The sequence below is a fragment of the Meriones unguiculatus genome, chromosome 4 (genome assembly GCF_030254825.1).
Source record: "Meriones unguiculatus strain TT.TT164.6M chromosome 4, Bangor_MerUng_6.1, whole genome shotgun sequence".
In the NCBI taxonomy this organism is placed as follows: Eukaryota; Metazoa; Chordata; class Mammalia; order Rodentia; family Muridae; genus Meriones; species Meriones unguiculatus.
The window spans coordinates 18,163,153-18,180,685 of record NC_083352.1 but is presented as its reverse complement, the minus strand read 5'-3'; the positions used below and the strand labels follow the sequence as shown (position 1 = coordinate 18,180,685).

The following is a 17,533-nucleotide window of genomic DNA, read 5'->3' as shown; positions in this document are numbered from 1 at the left end:
ACTTGAATTGAGAAATTGACCTGTCCTGTGGAGCATTTTCTTGATTAATGATTGATGTGAGAGGCCCCAGCTCACTGTGTTCTGTGCCACCCCTGGGTGGTCCTGAATTATATAAGAAATGATGCTGTAAGCCATGAGAAACCATCCAGTAAGCGGCATTCCTTTATGGTCTCTACTTAAGTTGACTCTGTGTTCCTGCTTGGGCTTCCCCAGATGATGGATATGACCATAGAGTTTTAAGCTGAAAAAAACCTCTTCTTCCCCAAGTTGCATGGTGTTTTATCACAGAAATAGAAATAGTTAAACACAAACTAAGACAGTATCCTAAGTTGTTCACCTATGGTTTAGAAACTATTCTATACATGCCTATGTTACCTACTTTGCTATTTTGACACAGTATGTGTCTGTATTGGGGGAGTGCTAAGTAGAATTTCTCTGTTTCTCTTGTCGTTTAATTATCGAATGAACACCTCAGGCAGAGGACCAATATGTTATTGGGTATTCAAAAAAGCCATTAGGAACATAGCCAAGACCCAGTCTCAAAAACCAAACACAAAACTCCAAGAATGGTATTAGGAAATAGTTATACATAGAATAAAAGACAAGAATCACAATAGGTTTAGTTAAAGGTCCAACTGGGCTTTTATTAGCCAATTCCAGAATTGGCAATACTCACTTTTTAATAATGCTTCATAGACAGGAGGCAAGAGAGTATAGAACTGGACAAAGAATCTATCAACCATTTTCAATACGTCCTTTCTCAAGGTTAAAGCAGAAGGCCACTACCTTATCATGCCAGTTACAACTAGAAATTGTTTCTCATTCTCATGAAGTCTTGGAAACTTTAATAGCTTACTTTTGGCTAACAGATGTGTGACTAGATTTTGGGCTATTCTGGCTAAATCTAGAATAAGCTCAGTCCTCACTAATGGCCTAATAAAATTTTTATCTGGCAACAAGGATCTTTTTTAAATACCCTAAAAATTTACTGATGAAAATGCTATCTTAACCAGGCTGAGCATTGCAGTACACACATTTAATCCCAGCACTCTGAAAGCAGAGGCAAAGGATCTCTGGGAGTTCTAGGTCAACCAGGACTACATAGTAGGACCCTGCCTCGAAAAACAAACAACAACAAAATATCTTTTTAAAGAAGAGACTTAAAATACATTCATGGTAGAACCCATGTTAATGTGTAGGGGTTGTAAAGAATATTACATTACTTAAATATTTCTAGCAGTAAAATAACTCCTCTAACAATGGAAGTAGGGACTGTCTCTGACTCTGTTGCCTGCCTTTGGATTCCTTTCCCCTAGCTGGGCTGCCTTGCCTGGCCTCAGTGGGAGAGGATGCGCTTAGTCCTGCTGCAGCTTGAGGTGCCAGAGGATGGGTACCCATGGGGGCCTTCCCTTCTTTGAGAAGAAGGAGAGGGGGTGTTGAGGGTGGGAGAAGAGGAGGGAGGAGGCTGGAATCAGGCTAAAAAGTGATTGAATAAATAAATAGGAAAAAGAATATTACATGACTTAAATATTTCTAGCAGTAGAAAAAAAATTTAATTTTTTTGGTTTTTGTTGGAAGCAGTTTACTGTAAGAAAACAATTTATTTCTGGAATTATATTAAGGATATATGTGCTTTTCTTTAATCTGAGTTGTTACGAGTGTAAGCACAGGCAAATAAGTGTAATGCTAGTTAAGGAGATGGCTTTTAACAGATGTTAGGGCATAGGTGAATAATTTGTTGCTTGTAAAAAAATATTTCCAATAAAATTATTTAGTTGCTGTTTACATATCAATGCAAAGCCATAGTCTGTTAAAAGAGTTGTGAGGAAATTGCCTTTAGGCTGTTTGATCCTAGCTTAAGACCATTAATTAGGAATGTTTAGAAATTTCCTGGAATTACAAACTGCTTAAACAAACATCACAGATAGAGGCCTGCGTATCGAGTTTATTGCTAGGAAAGCCCCACTGGGGAAAAACAAGTAAGAAAGAAAGTTGTAGGTGAGTATTCTGTTTTGAGAAAGGGTCTTGCTACGTGGCACAGATTTACCTGGGATTTACTGTGTGGCCCAGACTGGCCTCAAACTCACCTTTATTTTGCCCGAGCCTCTGCTGCTAAATGCTAGGATTACAGCTTTGTGCCACTCTGCCTGATGGTCAGGCTACTATTTTTGGTGTGTTCTGCTGAAGTAGTAGATTAGAAGCTTATTAAATATGAGCTAACAACTTTGCTAAAGTGTATCGGGGAACTCCTGTGGCAGATTTGAGGTATTGGGTGGTACAACACTGAATAACAGGTGCCAACATCTAATCAATTAGAGGGTACCATGAATGATGTTTTGCTTTTTTTTTTTTTTCCCCACTTATAACAGTGTATTGAGATGATTAGCCACTGAATCTTAGTGTTGTTTGCTAGAATCGTGTGTGGAGTTCTGCTTATTTGTTTTTAACAAAAACATCTTTTGTTCAGGGCTAGAGAGATGGCTTAGCTGTTAAGAGTACCGGCTGCTCTTCCAGAGGACCCACGTTCAATTCCCAGTACACACATGGCAACTCACAACTGTCTGTAACTCTAGTTCTATAGGATCTGACACCCTCACACAGACATACATGCAGGCAAACACTAACACCCATGAAATAAAAATAAATTTAAAAAATTTAAAAACAAAAAATAACAAAACTTATGTTCTCAACTCTGCTACTTAACTGTGATTGAACTTGGGGGAAATTGCTTAATTTCTAAGTAAGGTTAGACTTCTTACCTATATCACTTCGTAAGCATTTTAAGTTAGCTTTCTGTTGGTTGCTGTGACAGATACCTGAGAGAAACAATTTTAAAAGAGGCAGGATTGAGATAGTGGTAAAGTACTAACCCATCATGTACAAGGTCCTGGGTTTGGCTTCCAGATGCCAGTGGTAGGGAGCCATTTAATCCAAGCACAGTTGCAGTATTTACAAGGCAAGAACAGGAGGATAAGAAATTCAGAGCCAGCCTCAAGCTCCAAAATAGCAAGTTTGAGGCCATCCTGGGCTATATGAAACCCTCTTCTCAAAAAACAAAAACAAAAAACCTGAATCAATAAATGCATGCATAAGTAAAATAAAAGGAGAAAGACTTATTTTTGTTCACATTTTCAGAAGATTTAGTTCATGGTCTGCTTGTTCCTGCTATGAACCTGTGGTTAAGAAAAAATTATTGTGGCTGCAGGATGATATGGGTGATCAAAGTTTCTAATGTCATAGCCAGAATGTCAGGAAACAGAAAGACAAAAGAGCCCAAAGATGAAGTATACCCTTCAAAGACTTGCCTCTAGTGATCTACATTCTCCCTCTTAATAGGTCATAGTTCATTGATGAACTCAGCACTCTGATGATGTAATTACCTATTTATATTACTACAAACTGGGGGCAAACCTTCATCACACCTTTTGGAAACTACTTTATATATAAACCATACAGTGTTTTAAAGCATTTTAAAAGGACTTTCTGGCTCAGTGCTGTGGCTTTGAGCTGTCAGCCACATAGCAGCAGACTCAAGTCTTTTATTATTGGAAATAATTGTGATTTTTAGGTGATCTGTTAAAAATAAAATTTAATATTTTCTATCATCTGAATTGATATGATATATTTGCTTTTATGGTAAAATACTCTTTGTTTTCTTCCCATTGTCTATTCTCTAAGAGATTTTTAACCAAAGAGAATGTTTGCAGGAAGGACATGCCTGCCCAGTTCTTGGAAGTCCACTTCTCTGAGTTCACCTGTCTGACAGGAGCAGCCTCTTTCCCCCAGTGATGTATGTGCCCTACTTGCAGTCATCCCATCTTTAACCACATGTAATAGGATCAAGGATAAAAATAGACTTTGGCTGGACCATTCCAGCTTGCTGGGGATTTATAATGAGACTGTAACAGCCCGTCTTAATTGGAAGTTGTAAGGACTTAAAACATATCTATAGGCATTCCCACCCTTGTATTGGGAGAAACAGGAAGAAGTTGAACCACAGAGATAAATGTTTCGATGGGAAAAAAAAAAAGTGTAGAAAAAATTAGTTCAGATTCTTATTCCAGTATTTGTGAGGCCCAGCCATCTTTTGAGTACTAGTGCACACCTCTTCTTTTTTGCATCAGATTACCTAAATTGGTTTATCTTGATACAGAGAACCTTGCCTAGAAACACTAAATTTTTAATTTCTTGGCTTCTCCGACACCAGGTGTCTACATGGTGTACTTACATACATTGAGGCACATTCATACACACAAAATAAAAATAGACATTCAAAATAATTAAAAAGTGAAAGAGGAGCTAGTGGGATGACTCATTGGTTAACAGCACTTGCTGCTCTTGTGGAGGACCAGGGTTCAGTTCCTAAAGCCGACATTCGGCAGTGCAAAACTATCCAGGTAGTTTTGAGAATCCGAGTCCTTCTTCTGGCTTCCATGGTCACCTGTACAAATATGTGCACACATGCACACACACACAAATAGCAAGTTTTTAAAAGGAAAAGAAGGCTGAGATCACAGGCATGAACTACCACAGGCAAGTTTTATGTTAAATGGAATTATGTGACCCAGCAGTTTCATCCCAGATGAACCTGCCCATACAAAAACTGTTGCATGACTGTTAAGCTATTATTTATAACAGCTCAAAAATAAAAACAATCCAAATATTCATCAGCTAATGAATGGATAAACATAATATAGTAGTCACTTATCATGAGATAGTTTGTAAGAAATGCATCTTGTGTAAACAAAAGTAAGCCATACAGTGTTGTAGGTTCACTTATAGTTGATTATGGACTGGGATGTTATGTGGTGGTTGACTATATATATCCATAAAAAAGTCAAGTCCGATACATGCTACATTACAGGAAAACCTTAAAATCATACTAATTGAGAGAGAAATCAGGCATAAATGGTCGTATGGTTTACTATTTATTTCATTAAAATGTTCAGAAGCAGTATGTCCATCTTTGGGTCAAAACTTTTGTGGTATTGACTAGCTAGGAGTGAATTAGAAATAGGTAATGTTGAGAAAGTCAAGAAAAGGGAGAAGGAAGGCAAACATAAGACTGGATCAAATCTTCATGGTCCAGATTTGAGTGGAAGATAGGGTCAGGCCACTGGATTCTCTTCCACAGATGACAACAAGAGCAGAGGCATCACATGCAAACAGGATACCTGATAGACTATTTGGAGAATCCCAAAAACTATATCCCTAGAACAAAAATTATCTACACTGGATTTCAGAGCAACAGAATAAAAAAAAAAAATCTGGGCACAGTGGTCTTTTCTGAGACTGATATTCCAACCAAGGACTATGCATGGAAATAACCTAGAACCCCTGCACAGATGTAGCCATGGCAGCTTAGTCTCCGAGTGGGTTACCTAGTAAGGGGAACAGAGACTGTCTCTGACATGAACTCAATGGCTGACAGGAGCAGCCTCTTTCCCCCAGTGATGTATGTGCCCTACTTGCAGTCATCCCGTCTTTAACCACATGTAATAGGATCAAGGATAAAAATAGACTTTGGCTGTGTACTATATCTCAACCATTTTTTAAAGTAGATAAATGGCTGGGTGTAGTGGCGAACTCCTTTATTCCCGGTACTCAGGAGGCAGAGGCAGTTGGATCTGAAGAGTTTAAGTTAGCCTGGGTATAACTCCATTTTGAAATAAAGAGCCATCTTGACTGGAGCTGAATTCAGGTACCAGGAAATATCACAGAATATACACTTGGCAGAAAACAAAGTTAACTCTTCTATCAACAGCCTCCAGGAAATAATACAGAATAAATGCTTCATAGAAAATAGAGACAATCTCCCTGGCAATAATCAATGGGAATCAGTTGAGAAAATTCTCCCCTATGTTTCAGATATAGTTTAGAAAAATAGCCATTGTGATTATATGCCTTAGCCATTGTGATTATATGTCTTAGCAATTGTGATTAAGTGCCTCAGAAAAGGTCACCTCACCCCTCTAAACTTGACCTAATCCTGTAATGTCAAGGCATGCCCCCCCCCCCGCTTGCTGTCATGGAAACATGTGTCCCCCTGCTTGCTGTCATGGAAATCCCCTGATCACAGACTTTCCTTTTAAAAACCTGCTCACTCAGGGCTCAGGGTCCCACTTCTCTACTGCTACATCAGTGAGACTTGGGTCCCGATTTCAATCGCTCTTGTAATAAATCTCTCTTGCTATTGCATCGAGTCATCTCCTGGTGATCTCTGAGGATCCCGTGATCCTGGCATTACAGATCTGACTTAGAGAGGCCAGCCAGGTCTACATAGTGAGTTTCAGGCCAGCCAAGACTACACATGAGACCCTGTTTTCAAAAAAACAAACAAAAGTAGATGAATAAGAGGCTGGAGAAATGGCTCAGTAGTTAAGTGTGCTTCCTGCCTTCCAGAGGACCAAGTATAGTTCCCAGCACCGCATCAGATGGTTCACAATTGCCTATAACTCTAGCTCCAGGTTATCTACTGCCCTCTTTTGACCTTTTTGTACACATTCATTTACATACATTTACCCATTATCCAAAAAATAAAAATGAATTTTTAAAAAATTGAATAGACAAGTTATTATCTTACATAATGATTACATATAGATTTCAATAGATAAAATTTATAACTTAAGTATACTTATTACCTAAATAAGTGCATTATTTTTGTAACAAATTTATCTTAATTTTTAAATTTTTATTTGCTTGCTGTTCTGCCGCCATGTATGTCTGTGTGAGGGTGTCAAATCCCTGGAACTGGAATTACAGACAGTTGTGAACTGACATGTGGGTGCTGAGATATGAACCTAGGTCCTTTGGGAGAGCAGCCAGTGTTTTTAACCACTGAGTCATCTCTCCAGTCCTGTAACAAAAAATTTTAATCCTGGGTAACCTGTTGCTTGTCTTAAAATTAAGTAGAATAAAATTTATTACTGATTGAGTTTCAATTATGTAAGAGTTGAAGTGTAGATTTCCCCCTCCCCTATTAACATTTCCGTCCCAGTGCTCTTCTGTATTTTGGTTGAATAGATACAGTTGTGTTATGGAAGGATCTTAGACTTAACTCTTCCTAGACTAGGACAAATAGATGTTTCATTGTGGTCTTGAACAATAATTTCTTAGAGCTTCAATTTGAAAAACTTAGTGATACTCGTGCTGAGTTTGAGAAGTTTGGGTAGGTTTGTTGTTTTGTTTTGTTAGTTGGTTGGTTTTTCTTTATAAGTGTAGGAGAATTTCCTAGGAAAAAAATGAAGCTGTATATATTTAGGGTCTAACCTTGTTTGGCTGTATTTGTTTATATAAACTCATTTTGTCTTTTTGAGTCTTTCCAAAAAATGTGCTATTGGTTTTGACTGGTTTGGGATAATTTGATTCTATTAATTCTAGTTTTGAATATTCAACTATAAATCACCATTAGAATATGTTAATTATAACCATTTCACCTTTTAGTTTTTTAAAATAAAATACCATTTTGTTGTACATCTTATATAACAGTAATATAATCAAACTGGTTTTAGAAAATGTGCTGTTACATCTGGTCTCATGGGTTATTTAATGGCTGGTATGTGGTACACATATTTTTATGGTTCATTTAAATGATGACATGGGATGGAATTGGGCATTTTAAGCATGACAGCTACATGATTTTAATCCAGCCTTTCTTTATTTACAGAGATCCTGTGTATTTCGATGATAATTGGCTAAACAGAATCAAAACTGAAGTGGGAGACAATTGGAGGTTAAAGGTATTTCTTTTTGTGTTTACACCTGTCAAATCTTCAAATATTTATTTTGTATGTAATACATTTTTATCTGCTATTTCCAGTGAGATTAGAAGTTTATTTAGGTAGCCTCTAATAAAACAATCTGGAATTGAAGATTAGTAGCAACTTGACAATGCCTGCCAGGATGTGCCATCCTAGAAGTCATTAAAGCCTAGCAAAGCTACGAATTGTGGAATCATGGAGCTTCTGTCCACACTAAGCTTTACCGTTTACTTTCTATAGGCAAGTACTATAGCCGTTCTAGGGATTGCGTCTTCAATTTTATGATGTCATTGGTTAAAATAAGATAACGTAGCATTTTTCAGTAGGGAAAACCACTATTTTAAGTGAACCTATCAGTGTTAAGATGGTACACATTCAGATTTTGCAAGTATGAAAAATAAACAGATTAGAAGAACAATAAAGGAAATAAATAATGTATTTTTCAAATCCAGATTTTTCCAGGAATACAAAATTAATTTTTTTTATTATATTGTTTTTTTCTGTATAGCCTAAACTTGCCTTCTGCCCTTATTTCTTAGTACTTGAATTAAGCAAGCACACCATGCTTGTTTTATTGTTTTTAATAAATAAGAATCTTTTTGGTTTACTTTCCTCTTAGAAATAAATGTTTTCAAGGTCTAGAGAGATTGCTCAGCAGTTAGAACACTTGTTCCTCTTACAAGGTCCTAAGGTTAGTTACCCAGAAATCCACATGGTGGCTCAGAACCATGTGTAACTCCACTTCCGAGGATCTAATATCCTCTTCTTACTTTGGTGAACACCAGGCACACATGTGGTACACACACATGTATGCAGGCAAAACACTTATACCCATACATTTTTAAAATTTATTTATTGTTTTATTAATTACAATTTATTCATTTTGTATCTGAGCTGTAGCCCCCTCCTTAGTCCCCTCCTAAACCCACCCTCCTTCCCTCATCTCCTCCCATGCCCTTCCCCAAGTCCACTGATAGGAGAGGTCCCCCTCTCCTTCCCTCTGAGCCTAGCCTATCAGGTCTCATCAGGACTGGCTGCATTGTCTTCTTCTGTGGCCTGGTAAGGCTGCACCCCCCTCGGGGAGGTGATGCAAGAGCAGGCCACTGAGTTCATGTCAGAGACAGTTCCTGTTCCCATTACAAGGTAACCTACTTAGAGACTGAGCTGCCACGGGTTAAAATGTTTTAAGGCAGATGGTTGCAACTAAATAATTCAGCTCCTATCATTTGATGACCTCAGGCTGTGTTATCTTTTGTTCTAAGACATCAGCTACAGCTTGAGCATTATCAATCCTAAATCCAAAATACATGGGATAAGAAGCATTTCAAATAAGAAAGAGTCTATCTGAACTAAACAAATTCAGCCAGATCTTAAGGATGATCAGAAGAATATAGCACACTTATTCAATGAAAATTTAGTCAAAAGCAGAAGAGAACTCAAGAGTGTTTATCAAATAATGTAGTGAATCTACCAGTCATTTCACCTAGATATAATGGCCAGTGAACTTAAGTTCTGACATGAGTTAATACCCTGAGACATCATGCGTTGCTTCCTCCTCTTACCTCACTTATGGCCCTCCTTAAAGCACTAACATTTTTGCAGTGCTTAATGTTAGTCTGTTTTAGTATTTCAGATTACAATAGTAATTTTTAACCTCTGGTCATAGTTATTTACTTTGTTTGATATTCAGCTAAAACGCAGCGTTTTCTTGACAGTGGAAGAATTTGAATCTGTATTTCCTGGATCAAGATAACAAGGGGCTGGAGAGATAGCTCATCAGTTTAGAGCACTGGCTGCTCTTCCAGGGGACCTAGATTCAACTCCCTACACCTCCATGACTGATTACAACCCTTTCTAATTCCAATTCCAGGGTCACCAACATACATGCAAGCAAAACACCCATACATATAAACTAATTTTTAATTTTTTAAAAAAGATTTCCAAGGATAATTTTGGCAGTAGTTTCTATTTAACACTGTAAAGTTATAGAAAATAGAACAAATTTAAGTTTGTCTTTAAGATTAATGCCTTTTATTTGCTTTACTTATCAAAAGTCTGAATAATCTGTTAGCTGTTTTCCATTTCCCCATAGTTTTGTCACTAAGCAATAGTTGTTACTTCTAATGTTGTTTCTTCAAACTTCAAATATCCTATTGAGTTTTTTTAATACAGTTTAAATAGCCATTATGTGAATTGGGCCAGAAGTGTTTCAAATTTTAGAGGCTTTTTTTTTGGGGGGGGGGATTTAGGATTTATTTGTTTATTCATTTGCTTGTTTGTTTGTTTAGATGGTTTGCATAAACTTGACCAGTTGAACATCCTGAGATCTTAAGTCTGAGAACCTCCAAAGTCTAAATACTGTTCAAAAGGCTTTGGAGTTCAGCTCACTTGAGACTTCAGAGTTGTGGTCTGAGAATGCTCAGCTTGTACTTGCTCTATGATTCACTTGAGTTTGTAGTGTTAATCTGAACATAGATCTGTGTTTGCCTTTCACCTACTTTTTTCTCTCTCTAAACAGATTAGCAATTTAAAGAAAATTTTAAAAGGCATCTTGGATTACAATCATGAGGTAAGATTTTTTTTTCTCATCTTGGATGAGATGAGAAATGTAATTTTTTATAGATAGTTCCAAGCTTAAGAAAAAATATTTCAAAATTAATAGTCTATCTTCCCCTATGTAGGTTGTAGGTATTGGTTCAAATAACCAGTCATTTATGTGTTGAACAGACCAGTAATTTTCATGTTATGAGTAATTTGTGCATAATTATTAAGATGTGTTAGATTTGGTTGTATTATAGTCTCTTCTTTTTCCCTGTACTTGTAAAGGTTGTTTAGAGCTGATGGACTATTGTGATTTTCCCTACTGCTTGTGCTTTATTCATCAGCAAGGGCCTCGGCCCTGGGTGAACTCACCTCCTCTTCTGATTCCATATGAGAACACAAGCATTGCTGTCCATCACACAGCAGAACTATTAATTTCATGATCAGAGATGCCAGTAGGATAACTTTGCCTGGAAACATGTATTATTTTCTTGGCATTTTTTTCCTGCAAGCTTGCTTACATTTAGACTCACATTTATATCTGTAGCATCTATCTTCTCCCTCTTAGTAAGTGACTCTATCGCAGTGGTTCTCTACCTGTGAGTCATGTCTCCTTTGGGAGTCAAATATCAAATAGCCTTCATATCATATGCTTACATTATGGTTTATAACAGTAGCAAAATTACAATTATGAAGTAGCAATGAAATAATTTTATGGTTGGGGATCACCACAACCATTTTAAAGGGTCACAGCATTAAGAAGGTTGAGAAGCACTGCTCTGTCACATCCAACCTAGAATACAAGTGTCAAACCTTGGTGTCATTTTATAGTCCTTCATGTGAGTTTGCAGACAGGGACTTCCTCTGTAGTGCAGGCTGGCCAGAAACTCACTTTGCAGCCCAGTGTTACTAAAATATCTTTCTCTTCTCTTAAAGTCCCAGTGACAAACACAGGCACAGTTCCATCAAAGTTTACTCTTTAGGAAACAGTGAGTTTATTAGGTTTTCTTACAGGGCATAGGTAAGGGATTACTAAAGGGATGTGTGTGCTTCTCTCCCCACTGCTAGAAAAGGTCTTTACCAAGCAGGGATGAGGGCTTTCCTAGAGCTAAACAGATGTAGTTTTCCCTGGATTTTATATACTGCTTCGCCCCCAGCTTATGTGCAGTTAAGGCAGTTACATACAATAGGTGGTAGGGAGCAGCTGGATGAGAATCTTGTGTCCTCTCACCCCTCTATTCAGGGGTATAAATCATCAATAAGTTCAGCTGGGTGATCGTTTGCAAGGACACAGCCTCATGCTCCAGATGGCTGTTCTTGGCACAGAGGACAATCACTCACTGCACCCAGCCTGGCCTCCATTTCATGGACTCCTGCCTCCACTTCTTTTGTGCCAGTATTCTGTGCTTAAGCTACCATGTCCTGTCCAGTGATTTGAGAGTTTGTTTGTTTGTGTTCCTATTTATTTATGTATTTTAAAGAGAGTTTTATATAGCCCATGCTATCCTCAAACTCAATATGTAGCAGAGGGTGAGACCTGGAACTTCTAATTTTCCTGCTTCTACCTCCTGAGAGCTGGGTGTCTTTATTTTAATATCATCAGCAAAAAATATCTAAAATATCAAAAAAGTATCTATCAGACTGTAAAAATAGAGCCTTCTCCAGCTATAGGTGCTAGCAACCACCCATTACCAAGTTGCCATAAGTTTGTGCTCAAACTGCTAAAGTAGTAACTGGTGAGCAGTTTTACTTTCACCATTCTGTAGTTCTGTCTGCCGGGGTGATTGTAAAGAAGTAAAACAGAGATTACATTGCTTTCCTTTTTAGGTCTTCCATGTTTCTTTGGGCTGTTTGTGCAGTCCTATTAGGCCAATGTTCTCACACTGAGCTACACCTCTAGCCGTCTGTTTATTCTTAGAGGAGAAGTGTTTCATTAATTTGGCACCAGGCTGCCTTGAACTTTAGCCCAGGCAGGCTTTGAACTTGATACACTTGTGCATCAGTCTCTCAGACAGCTGGGATTACAGACTTTTGCCACCAGTCCAGCTTGCATGGGTTTCTCATACATTGAGGACAAATCTACATTCTTGTCTTATGCAGATTTATTTGGTTGTCTTGTTCCTTATCTTATTAGTCATGAAATGAGGTTGGAGCCAGACCTGACATAGTCATTGTTCAGTCCTGGACACCAGCAGCACTGTGTTGTCATAGGTACTTAATTTTGTAATCATTTCACATAACTTAAAAATAAGTACTAGATTTCAAGAAAATTGTGTAATTTAAAATGTGTAAAAGAACACTTGGAGTAGTATTAAACCTCTTGAGCAAATGTGCAAAAAACTATAACTATTGAGGTGGCTTTCTTTTGTTTGTTTTTTGGCTAGAAGTTACTTATAAGGGTACCTCAGAAGCAATATTTACTAGATCTTTTGGGATTATGAGATGTAACCATTTTGTCCTGAACATCATAGTCACTTACTTTGCAAATTAAGAATTATAATTTTTCAGTAAAGTATAACAGTGGAAAGGAAATAGAAAATTTGTGTCAGAAAAGATCATGGTGATATTTTAGGAATTACTTACACTGTAAGTTTGGTGCTCTACTCAGACCAAATGGAGTGCTACTGAGACTCCCAGGCTCAAATTCCTCTCTATCCATACTGCTTTTCTCTTTCTCTGTTATCTTTTTGTTTTTCTCATCCTCTTGCCCCATCATACTCCACAAGACCTTCCTTGGTGATGCAGCAGCATTCTGTGCCCTCGTCAGCATGACCCAACTATGCTTATCTTCCTTAGAGAGGAGATAAATCTTGTCTCTGCAGATGACTAGCATCTTTGGAATTTCTCTGTATGTGCTTTTAAAAGCCTAGTTATAGATCATGTCCTTATGAGAAGAGCTGAAGTGTTCAGCTTTGGTATTTGTTTTGCAACTACACATAGTGAGTCCCCTGCTAGATGATTCACTGCTAGGCTCCCCTTTTAACCTCATCATCCAATGTTCTTTTCCTTTTTTTATCACTGGCTGTAGTTTGTAATGGTGTATCTTTTTCCTGAAGTTACTTTATTTATTTTATATGTCTTTACTTGCTCCATATACTTCACAAAGGTAGAATATTTGTTAAAAGCTTTGTAAAGTATCTATCTTTTGACACAATTTTTTTTTAAAGATAAGTTCTCATGCAGACAGACTGGCCTGTACTCTGCATACAGCCAGGGGTGACATTTAGTTTCCCATCCTGACTGCCTTCTGAGGCTGAGCCCAACCTAACCCTGGCATAGTAACTTTATAGTCAGTAGTAAGACCATGTATGCAATATGGTGACACTTTTGTAGACATCTGTATAAATGTACCTACAGAAGCATTTATGAAGGTCCAAAATCTCACTTAAACCCTTAGATTAGTCCATTTTGAAATTCAGAGTTTTTTCCAAACTCTAAAAAAGTACCATCATATCTATATCGTATATTTTGTGAATCCAGAGAGTTCTGGGTTCGTACCTCTTGTAGGAAATTTCCTGCAACAAAGCAGAAGGGTTTTCATTCTTAACTATAATCAACAAAAACAGTAAATAAGCTTATGTTCTGTCATTATCTCACTCATTCTGAGAATTCCTTTATCTGTTCTGTCATATTCCCTTTATTCACTTTGTAGCCTGGCTGTGGCCCCCTCCCTCATCTCGTCCTGGTTCCAACCTCCCTTCTTATTCCCCCACTATGTCCCTGCCCTAGTGCACTGATAGGGGAGGTCCTTCTTCCCTACTACCTGACCCTACCCTGTCAGATGTCATCAGGACTGTCTGGATCCTCTTTCTCTGTGGCCTAGTAAGTTTGCCTCACCATGGGGAGTTGATCAAAGAGCAGGCAACCGAGTTCATGCCAGTGACTGCCCCTGCACCCCTTAATAGGGAATCTTACTCCTTACTCAGAAGAGCAAACAGGATAGAAATCGGAAGTAGGCCAAGACAGAGAACAGGACAGGAGCCTTCCACAGAGGGCCTCTGAAAGACTCTACCCAGCAGGTTATCAAAGCAGTTTTTTGTTGGTTTGTTTTATTTTTGCTTTTTGAGACAGCGTTTCTCTGTGTAGTCTTCGCTGTCCCAGACTTCCTTTGGCCTCACAGAGAACTCACAGAAATCCTCCTGCCTCTACCACCCTGAGTGCTGAGATCACAGGCATGTGCCACTTTGCCTGTCTCTACTTTGATTTTTAAACAAGGTCTCATGCACTATGTAGACCAGGCTGGCCTTAGACTCATGAGATCCATCTGCCTCTGCCTCCTGAGTGCATTCCCACCATGCCTAGCTTCTGAATTACCTTCATATTGCTGAGCACATTTTAACAGTGCTATCTTCAGAGAAATGCATGCTAAAGTTTAGACTGTGGTGTTGATTTCTTCCTTGAGAGTTGGGTTGGCGGTTAAAGCCGTGTCTGGGAGCGTTGCAGCAGTTCTCACCAACTTCCTCTAGATTTGCTGTTGCAGTCTCTTACATGGATTCTCATTCCCTTTTGGCAACCTCTTTATTTAGGATTTATTTGTTTTTATTTATCTCTGAAGATTCATGATATTGTGCTTTGATGCAAGGCGTATTTTAGAGCTTGGATTCTGTTTTATTATGTTTGGTACATAGCAAACTTAAAAACTGAATACCTACTAATTTTACTTTCAGGAAATTTTTTCTCCTTAATTTTTTCTGTATATTCTGTAGAACTTCCACTAAGCGTTTAAGCCTATTGGATTGATCTTTTAATTACTCAAATTTCATTAATTAATCAAATTTTCTTTTCATAGTTCATGTTTTTGTTCTGTTTCCTGAGATAACTACACACCTTTCTTGCCCATTGAAACTTTCATTCCTATTATATTTTTTATTCCCATGAGCTCATCTTTATTCATTTTCCAACCCCTGTGTTCAGTTTCCTCCCAGTAGAGATCTCTTACAATTTTTAAATACATACATAAACACATACATACATCCTTTTGAAATGGTGAAAAGCAGGGGAGGAGAAGTTTTTAAATATGGCAGAGTCCTTTCTGACTCATCTGACATTTCATAGGGGACTAGGGTTCCTGGCAGCAAAGCTACTCCAGGTTAGTGGCTTTTAATGTCTTTTGTGTTATAAACTCAGAGGTGAATTTCAGGAACAACAGAAGGTTAAGTTTTAGAGATGAGTTTTGTGATAGAAGATGCCTTAAAAGAAAGGAAGCAAGAAAGGGATGCCACTGATGTCCGTGTGTAGAAGTTATTAAGGTTTTACTGGATTGAGGCATGGGAGGTGAGCTTGTCAGTCCAGCTGTCCCACCCACTAGGTATTCATTAACACCTTCCCATCCTGGTGGCTAGACTGGAATTTTGGCACATCCTCAAGCATCAGTGAAGCACCTGATCACACATAGTTTCCAGGCAGCTGTACTCATTAGGTTGCTGTGCAAACCTGGAAGAATGATAACAAAAAAACACAACACAAACCAGGGCCCCTGAACATTTTCTTAGTGTTTCTGGCCTCTGGTCAGTACAGAACTCTGATGGAACCAAGTACATACCTGACACTCAAGGACAGAAAAACAGAACTGCAGGTTTTTGAGGTCTCCGTCATGAACTGTGGAACCCCCTCCCCCTGCTTTTAATTACTTATGGATATTGATTTACCTATACAAGGGAAGAATTAAATTTCATTTGCATTGATGGTATATTTGTGTTTAGCCATGAGTAACCTTGACTTTCTGATCCTGCACCTCTTCTTAAGTGCTGAATTATATACATGCAGCAGCACACATGCTGAGGATGGAGGTAGGTAGATGCTCCACCGGCTGGTCTGCATCCCTAGCCTCTAAAGGTCTTTGCTTTCACTGGCAGGTTATCTAACAGAGATTCCACTTGTTTGCAATTTCATTTGAAACCAAAAATCTCCATTGAAAGGATTTCCCACTCACTTTCCTGTTAAGAATATCTCACTACCAACATTTTTAGAGACAAGGTGAAGGTAGAAAGGGAACGTCCTAGGTTTGTAGTGTGAAGTCCCCTTTAATCCCAACTGCTTTGGATGTCCTTTAGTTTAGACCATTCTGGTTATAATGCATCAGAGAGAAACATCCAAGCTTCCTTAGAACATCAGAAGGATCAGTAGTGTATGGATTTTCGTTCACTGTACGTACGACATGCCAGATGGGAGACTGAGCTGCCATGATACGTGATAGGTATAACTTAGGTGTGAGAGTAGAAACTGGGAGCGAGGATGGCAGCAAGCTCTCACCTTGACAGTGAGTTTCTGGTGATAGCAAATTGACCTTTATTGAGTATTTTATTTATCTCTATGAGTGTGAATGCGATTATAATATCTTTGTCTCCATTCAGATTCTAGGACAGCAGATTAATGATTTTACCCTTCCTGATGTGAACCTGATCGGGGAGCATTCTGATGCAGCAGAGCTTGGAAGGATGCTCCAGCTCATTCTAGGCTGCGCTGTGAACTGTGAACAGAAGCAAGGTAACTAATGAAAGTGATATGTATTACATACTTCATATGTAAAGCACCAGGGTAAACAACACCTTTCCATGCTGCCTGTCTTCTACAGTTCTGCTGGTGATTGCCTTCATTGCTTAAGCAAGTTTTAAAAGGGAGTCTAATTTTATTGTGGTCATATTCCTCCCCTCTCCGTAAGACTATCTAATTGAGTAGTTTTATGTTGTTGTTATGTTCATTTTGACGCTGGCTGTGGAACCTGGGGCTGTGCTCATGCTAAGCATGCGCTGCACTATTGTGCTACGTCCCAGCCTGAATGTATTGTTGTTAATGCTCTTTAACTACATTGGATATGGTGACATTTATGGCTGTTATTAAAATATTAATGTAGTTTGTACAAGGATAGCTTAGGAAATATTTCTGTGCTTCTGCATAAGTGCACAGGCTGCAGTGCCCATTCAAGCTGTGTTCAAATCCAGCTGCACTTTTGCAAACTGTGAAGAGATACTGGATAAACTTAATCTTTGTATTTCAGTTTCTTAGTAAATGAACATTTACTAACTACCTTACAAGACAATTAGGGGTCTAAATAACATAACATGTAAAATGGCACAATATCTTACACATAGTAGTATTTCAAACAATTTGAATTTCATGGAAATATGACTTTTTAAACTATATGTATATATAGCTAGTGTTTGAAACAATACTTTCATTTCATTTATTATTTGTTCTTAAAGCCACAAAAAAAAAATTTTTTTTTGAGATAG

At 38.1% G+C, this 17,533-nt stretch overlaps 1 protein-coding gene across 1 annotated transcript in view; it reads left to right on the top strand.

The window, feature by feature from the left end:
• Window positions 1-17,533, top strand: part of Hook3 (hook microtubule tethering protein 3) — a 103,010-nt gene that overhangs the window by 20,349 nt on the left and 65,128 nt on the right. The window contains exons 3-5 of the mRNA XM_060381553.1: window positions 7,667-7,739; window positions 10,279-10,329; window positions 16,655-16,787. Coding sequence (XP_060237536.1) covers window positions 7,667-7,739; window positions 10,279-10,329; window positions 16,655-16,787 — 257 coding nt within the window. The remainder of the gene's footprint in view (window positions 1-7,666; window positions 7,740-10,278; window positions 10,330-16,654; window positions 16,788-17,533) is intronic.